The following is an 8232-nucleotide window of genomic DNA, read 5'->3' on the forward strand; positions in this document are numbered from 1 at the left end:
GACATTGATTTCAAATCATCTTTGTGTGTCTATCTTTGGGACAATTGGTTTTCTAGATCCTTTTCTGGAAACAATGCTTGGTATACAAAAGGCAAGTGGGAACTCCCTAGCAGTCCAGTGGTTAGGGTTTCAAGCTTCTACTGCAGAGGTACAGGTGTGATCCCTGGTTGGGGAACTAAGATCCCGCATACCACATGGCACAGCCAAGAAAAACAGGGGGCAAGTGTTTTTGGAGGACAGTGAGTGGGAAAGTTATGTTTTTGTCACTTTAGTCTCTAGATATGTAAGGTCTCCAGAAGTACAACACCTGTATTGTCTCATTTAGTTCTCACGGCGGTCCTGGGAGGTAAGTTCCTCCACTATCGTTTAGTCACTTGCCCAAGGTCAGTAGTTACTGCCAGAGCTGGTGTTAGACCCAGATCCGTGTGGCTCTTAAGATGTATACTTATTCTGTCCTGCCTATATCCAGTTCTTTTCAACTTTGTTTTGATAATTTCATTTATGTCAAAAATGTCACAACACACACTGTTTCGCATCTGTATTTGGTGATGTGAAATAAATACTGAAAATGCGTTTTGTGAACAGTCAGTGAGCATGTGGTTAAAGCAGATCTTGATATCTGTGTTAGGGTGTCAAGGGTGATCCCTCTAATGCCTGGAGGACCAGGTTCAGATTCTAAAGGGCTACAGAGGCTATGGAGAGTGTAATTCAGGACATAATAGCTTCTAAGAAATTAATATGTGTTCAGAGACAGGTCTCCTTGCTCTTCCATAACCCTTTCTTCCTGGAGTTTCTCCCTGCTCGGTCACCACTGTGTTTTTATATTAGAGTAAATTTCATGCAGGTAGTGTCCAGGGATAATTTCATTTCTAACTGGAACTAAAAGAATAAACTTAGGTCAAGCAATTAATTTTTTGAAACATTTTTAATAGTAAGGGTTATTTGTATAATAAATAGTTGAGGAAAATATATACGTATGGAGTGATTTTTCACTTGGTTGTTGTAATTCTTTGTGGCAGCACCAAAAAAAAAAAAAAAATAGAGGATGAGGAAAGGTGTCAGGATGTACAGTACAGCTAGGTTAGCATAGCTGTTATTATTGATATTGTTTTAACTCTCAAACACCCCAAAGTGAATGTTTTAGCGATATAGCAGGTGCATTTCCAAGTTCTTGGTTCACTGGCCTCTCCTGAAGTCCTCAATGGTCTTAGCCAAAGAAGACGGTTGACTTCTTGTCAAAGTCCTGAGGCATGTTCCACAGAGACTCGAGGTACCATCAGCTTCCAAATCTCCCTCGGACCAGACTTTAGAGAGCTAGTCAAAACTGAGCTACATTCACCGGCAGGTTCCCAATCCCCAATGCTGGTGAGAATTCCTCTAGATCCATTATTTCATCCACCTTTCATCCAGCATCCGCAGTCTGCCAGGGGCTGTTCTAGGCATTTAACAAAGCCGCTGGCCTAAAGAGCTTCTAAGGGGTAAAGAGTGAGGACGTTAGGAAGCGATTTGGAGAAACTAACCCATCAGTAAGTAGGGGCTCCTTTTATCCTTCAGTGTTTTCCCAGTTCCTTTCGACAAACTGTTGTGTTCTAGTGCCATGAAAGACAATAATACTGTTTCACATGAAAGACCTTCCTAGTTTCTTAATATTTACTGACTGACTCAGAGGTTATTCTGTTATTTTCCTCTGTTGCTTTCTCTGTTCTCTTTCCCACTCATACAGTGTCTCGGTTACCTATTGCTATGTAATAAACCACCTTAAATAATGACTTGAACAACATTTGTTTGTTTACCTTTTTATTTTTTAGAATCACATTTAACTGGCAGCTTTCTGAGATGAATATAGAGGGTTTCAGTTTGATTCAGCATTAACAGCATGATCTGTTGCATTACCCATGACAGCCATGAAAAGTATCACACACTGACCAAAAACAAAGTGACTTTGCTTGATTTGTTTGATTGGTAACGTTGGTGTACTTTTAATTATATTTGTGTAACAGTATGTTCATGGTAAAAATGATTGATGTATTTCGAATGCTGTCAGACATTGCTTAAGTTTTACTTGTAGATATCATCTGATTCTTACAGCAGTCTTAAGAGGTATAATACTGTTGCTAGTGCCGTGTTAGAGATGAAGACAGTAATGCTTGGGGGGTCAAAAATATGCCTGGGCTGAGGCCACACGGCTAGTGCTCACCAGTGCTACTGCCATGCTCGGAAGTTCAGGCTGCAGGCCTGCCGGTGTGTGGGCGGGTCCGGCCCCGCCGGCGTGCGGATGGGTCCAGCCCTGCTGGCGTGCGGATGGGCCCAGCGGTGTTACTGTGTAACTCATCTTTCAGGTGCACCATTGCAGAGCTCGGTTTATCCCTTCTCTGGAAGTTGGAGTGCCCGAACTTCACAGGATCCCACGCTACGCATTAAAGGACGCTGGGTATAGGACTCCTAGATGGGAGTGAGGATGTTTATTTTAGTTTATTCAGTTATTTCTTATAAAGTAGACTTTATGTCTTAGAGCAGTGTTAAGTCTACAGAAGAATCTAGCAGAAAGTAAAGAGGTCCTATGTACTCCTTCCTCTCCAAAGTTTCCCTGATTGTTAACGACTTGTTGTGGTACCTTTGTGACAGTTGATGAATTAATACAGAGAACTTTATAATTAACTAAAGTCCATGGTTTGTATTAAGGCTCACTCTTTGTGTTGTGCATTTCTGTGGTTCTCGCCAAATGCATATGTCATGTATCTACCATTCTAGATTCATATAGAAGTTTCAAGAGTGTTTATTTTAAACCACATGCTTGTGGCTACTGATCTTATGACTTCAAAATTGAAAACTTAAGCACAGTAGTAGACTATTCAAGGAGAGATTCCCTGGATTGGGGCAATTGCTTTGGGTTATATTAAACTTCTTTTTACCGCTAAAGAAGGCTATTTTGTGGTAGTTGCTGTTGTTTACAGTTTTAGAATCTCTGGGTTGGAAGGGACTCTAAGGGTTGTGAAAGTACTTATTTATATAAAATGTTCAAATTGATTGTATTTTCGAGTGGCACTGCATATGTTGATTTCTTGTATCATTCTTAAAGTCATGATTTCAGTGGGTCTTGGGTTGGCAGAAGTGCCCATCTTTGTCCTTGAGACTCTGATCCCATTTACAAGAGTTGAGGAATTCTGTGACAGGTATTTAAGGGTAACTCTTGAGAAGGAATATTATATTGTTAAAGATATTTTAAAACAGATACAAAAGTAGACAGAATAGTATGACAAATCTCTATGTACCATCTTGAACAGTTACCAAGTATACCCAATCTTGTTTTAAAGTCAGTCCTGGACATACTGTTCCTAAGAAGGAACATATATTCCTGAAGACATTCAAAAGGGGGGACTCTTCGCTCTGAAACCCTAACAATATCACTTTAATCATCGCTTCTGTCCCTGCACCTCACAAGGCCACCAGTGTTTCCATACCTCTAATTCTGCTTCTCTTCCCCAGGGCCCAGTCATATATGCGCAGCTAGACCACTCTGGCGGACACCACAGCGACAGGATTAACAAGTCAGAGTCTGTGGTGTACGCAGACATTCGGAAAAATTGAGAAGACCGCGATCATATCCTAAGCAATAAACAAATCCAAACTGGACTCTTGTGCAGAAAATGTAGCCCATAAGTATGTGTGGCCTTGGAAACCAGAACGTGGAGAAGCACATGTTTAGTCATAGAGGGAGAAAAAGATGTGTATAAAGGATGTGTATAAATGTTCTATTTAATCTTCCTGGTGCAAGGAGCCAGTTGCATGATGAAGAGACGGTATGATTCTATGTGTATATAAATTGTTTTGCTGTTTTTGTACTGCCCTTCAGGGTCATTTGCAGTTGAGAAAATTCAGACACATTCCTATCACCATCGTTTAGATGTGGTTTGCCTTAATGAGGAAAGTGGCAGATCTTTTAGTATTCTAGTAGACATGGCCTTTTACTATAAGGGCTTAGCCCGCCTTTGTGTGTATCGTAGTTGGAGAGTGGAAATGCTGTGATGGAAGCATGTTCAGGATGGCCTTTAGCCCAGGGTATATCGCCTGTTTGGCAGTTGTTTTTAGAAAGCATCCATTTGCTATGCCACTTGAAGACCATGTGATTTCTGTTGCTATTTTTCTCTCTAAAATACAGGGCAGTTTTCTGCTTTCAGTGTTACGTAGACTATAAAATTACACCCTGTAGCATATCATCTCGATTTGTGGATTCATCATAGCAAGATTAGCAAAGGATCAATGCCAGAAGTCATTTCTTTCCAGGTACTTTTGGATCTGTACCATAATCGATACATAATTGAAATAGAGAACCCAGACTGGCTTGAAGAGTACTGTACTATTTGGAGAGCAAAAGGTATGGTATATTCTTTGCTGAAGTCCTTCGTGCTTGTAACAAGTCCCCATATAGCTGAAGGAGCAGAATTTCATTTCCTTCTAAGTAGGCAGAAATGGAATAATTAGATTGCCAGTCTCTAGTATGGCAGAGCTCTCTCTAGAGAATCTTTATAAAGCTTCAGTCATGCTTCCAGCAGCCTGGCTCCTATAATAATATCTTCAAGGACTTTGAGGTTAAAAACAGTTAGATTTGTAAAGAATTTTTTTCATTTAAAATTGAAAATACTGATGATATAGTCCCAGAACACACTGGGGGGTAAATGGGTGTGACAGGTAATGTTAGTTTTCATCTCATTTAGTTTGAGGTCCCCTAAGAGCTGCTTCCTTTTTTTCTTCCAGTCTTGTTCTCTTTGTGAGAGACTTTGAAGGCCAAGTTCTAAGGAAATAAAGAGTAATTTAGATTTAAAGATGTTTAGGAGGCGGTTACACAAAGAAAAAGTATATGAGCTACAAACAAACTCTGCCCCATATGTGCGGTCTTTTATTTTCTGAGAGACTGCTGTGAATCCCATGGTACTCCAGCTCACATTCTGTTGACATGTATGTCAGCAGGACTGGGTTTTGTCGCCACGCGTGCCTGCCGTCTCTGAGCCTGGCGTGTCTGGTCTGTGTTGCACGCGGGAGGAAGGCCTTTGGGCTGCGCTGCCTGTCCCTCCTTTGTGCCCACAGGCCCCATGCAGAAGAGGGATGAAGAACACTCGCCCTGAGCAGCTCTGCAAAGTGCCCAGCTTTGCCTTGTACCCTGGGCCTTCTCTGCTTCCATGGTGAAAACTCCGGAACCTTTAGGAGACCTTTTTGTGTAGGGGGAGCGGGGGCAGTGAGGGGAGGGATGCACGTCAGCATTCTTCAGGCTGCCAGGATGAGGACACTCTTGGTGGGTCCTCCCACTGTGAGAATTGTACAGCCATCCAAGATTTCAAGGAAGAAGAAAATACGTTGTGGGGAGACCAAGTGTATGCGTTGATGTGTGTATTTTCTTAGTCTTTTTTTTTTTTTAACAGAGAAAAGGGGATTCTCCTTTTCCTCCTTTCTCAGCACGTCCAATGAATCTACTATGTATAGAACATTCCTAACACCTCCTGAGAGCAAGAGCCCTATTTTTCTGCATGTTTGTGAAGCTCCCACCCAGAGCACCAGCTATCGCTTCTGCTAACACGGCTGTGAGCCTCCTCTCCCCGCCTCCACTGGGCAAGGGCCCCAGCCTCCCACTCTGGGTCTGTGACTGACTGGTCTGCGGGGAGCTGCTCACACTGGGGTGGAGCACTTCAGGGTTGGGGCCTTTTCTGAAACTCCTCATAACCACCTCCTATGAATCTTTTGGCCCTTTCTCCTGGGTCCCAACATCCTCATCTCTAGACGACAACAGTGGGGCTGCTTCCAGATGGCAGGACTGTCCTTTTCATGTCTGATTCTTGGCAGAATGAGGCCTCTTAAGACTGCACATGGTTTTTCTAAGGGGGTACCTACAAGGGATTACTTAACATTTAAATTTCAAGCTCTCTGTAGTTTTTCAATGGAACTGTATTCAGCCAGGTAGAAAACCCATCATGTTCATTAATTTTTCTTTTTCAATTGTTGTACTTTTGTGAATACTTTAATACATCTTTTTCAATTACTGGATTGTGTTGTGTGCTCAGTTTAGATCAAGTGAAGAAGAGATCGAAGCCCTTTCCTTAATTTAATCGCTCTCCAGCCATACAGGCTTCTTCTTCAGAAATGCCACCCATGTGCCTACCTCAGGCCCTTTGCACCTTCAGCCTAGAAAGCATGTTCTGCACATTTGTGTGGTTTGCTCCTTCACTTCCTTTAAGTGTCTGCTCACATATCACCTTCTCAGAGAGACCTTCTGTGATATGTAAAAACGCAACCTCTCCCACCCCTGGCTCTCTCTAAGCCCCTTAACCCTGCTGTTTTTCTCCCTGTCAAACCATACATGTGCTGATCTGTTTTCCCTACCAGAACGTAAGCACTGAGAGGCCAGAATTTAGCTGTTTTTTTTCACTGTTCCATCTTTAGTGTGTAGTACATTGTCTGGCAATTAGCAATTGCTCAATAAATGTTGACTTGGTAGATGATGGATAGATGGATTTATCTATTCAACAAATCTATATCCTGTCATATGCCAGGCACTGTGCTAAGCATAAGGAACACACAGCTTCTCAAGGATCTTGCCACAGTGGAGGTGAGAGAAGGTGACGTGGTAGTAATAATAGCTATTAGATAGTAATACTTTCTGTATGCCAAAAATGTCTTGCTCTGTTTAGCACTATGAGTCAATGCTAGTTGTACTAATCTCAAACTCACTTTTAGAAAGATAAAGTCAGTATATTACAGCAGTATTTTTTTGGATACGTCTCCAAGAGTAATACAATCAAAAGCAAAAATAAACTAATTGGACCTAATCAAACTTACAAGCTTTTGCACAACAAAGGTAACTGTAAACAAAACAAAAAGACAACCTATGGAATAGGAGGAAACGTCTGCAAAGATGTGACTGACAGGGCTGAATTTCTAATATATATAAACATCTCACATAGGTCAATAAATTAAAAAAAAAATAACCAATCCAAAAATGGGCACAACTTAAGTAGATACATCTCCAAATAAGACATACTGATAGTCAACAAGCACATGAAAAGATGTTCACATTGCTAATTATTAGAGAAATGAAAATCAAAACTGCAATGAGGTATCACCTCACGCCAGTCAGAATGGCCATCATCAAAAAGTCTACAAATAATAAATGCTGGAACAGGTATGGAGAAAAGGGAGCCTTCCTACACTGTTGTTGGGAACATAAATTGGTGAACAGTACGGGAGTCCCTTAAAATCTAAAGTCAGGTCCATGACCCAGCAACTCGACTCCTGGACGTATGTCTGCAAAAGGTGAAAACTAATTAAAAAGGGTACAGGCACCCTAATGTTCATTGCAGTGTTAGTCACAAGAGCCAGTTCACAGAAGTGGCCTAAATGTCTACTGACAGATGAATGGATAAAGAAGATGTGGTACAAATATACAGTGGAATACTAGCCAGCCATAAAAATGAAGACAAAATGCCATTTGTAGTAACATGGATGGACATAGAGATTATCATTACTAAGTGAAGGGGAAAATATAATACCACTTATATATGGATCTTAAAAAATGATACAAATGAACTTATTTATAAAGCAGAAATGGACTCAGACATAGAAAGCAAACTTAGGTTACCAAAGAAAGGTGGGAGAAGGGTAAATTCGTTTTGAATAACAGTACTTCCCTGGTGGTCCAGTAGACAAGACTTCATGCTTCAACTGCAGGGCTGGGAGTTTCTCCCCTGGTCAGGGAACTAAGATCCTACATGCTGCGCAGCAAGGCCACACGTGAAATAAGAAAGACAAATACAATCCCTATCAAATTACCCATGACATTTTTCACAGAACTAGAGCAAATAATCCTAAACTTTTTATGGAGCCATGAAAGACCCAGAATTGCCAAAGCAATCCTGAGGAAAAAGAACAAAGCAGGAGTCATAACCCTCCCAGACTTCAGACAACACTACAAAGCTATAGTAATCAAAACAGCATGGTTTGGGCACAAAAATAGACATGAATAAATGGAGCAGAATACGGAGCTCAGAAATAAACCCACACACCTACAGTCAATTAATCTTTGACAAAGGAGGCAAGAATATACAATGGGAAAAGGAAAGTCTCTTTAGCAAGTGGTGTTGGGAAAATTAGACAATTGCACGTAAATAAATGAAGTTATTTACTCTCATACCATACACAAAAATGAATTCAAAATGGCTTACAGACTTAAAAACAGGACACCAT

General features: G+C 41.1%; 1 protein-coding gene across 1 annotated transcript in view; it reads left to right on the forward strand.

Annotated features, from left to right (window-relative positions):
- The window catches only part of MPZL1 (myelin protein zero-like 1), a 90217-nt gene extending 84183 nt beyond the window's left edge, over nt 1-6034 (forward strand). Inside the window, exon 8 of the mRNA XM_010846032.1 lies at nt 3487-6034. Coding sequence (XP_010844334.1) covers nt 3487-3588 — 102 coding nt within the window. The 3' untranslated portion in view covers nt 3589-6034. The remainder of the gene's footprint in view (nt 1-3486) is intronic.
- The last annotated feature ends 2198 nt before the right edge of the window (nt 6035-8232 follow it).

Source organism: Bison bison, unplaced genomic scaffold (genome assembly GCF_000754665.1).
Source record: "Bison bison bison isolate TAMUID 2011002044 unplaced genomic scaffold, Bison_UMD1.0 scf7180017864229, whole genome shotgun sequence".
In the NCBI taxonomy this organism is placed as follows: Eukaryota; Metazoa; Chordata; class Mammalia; order Artiodactyla; family Bovidae; genus Bison; species Bison bison.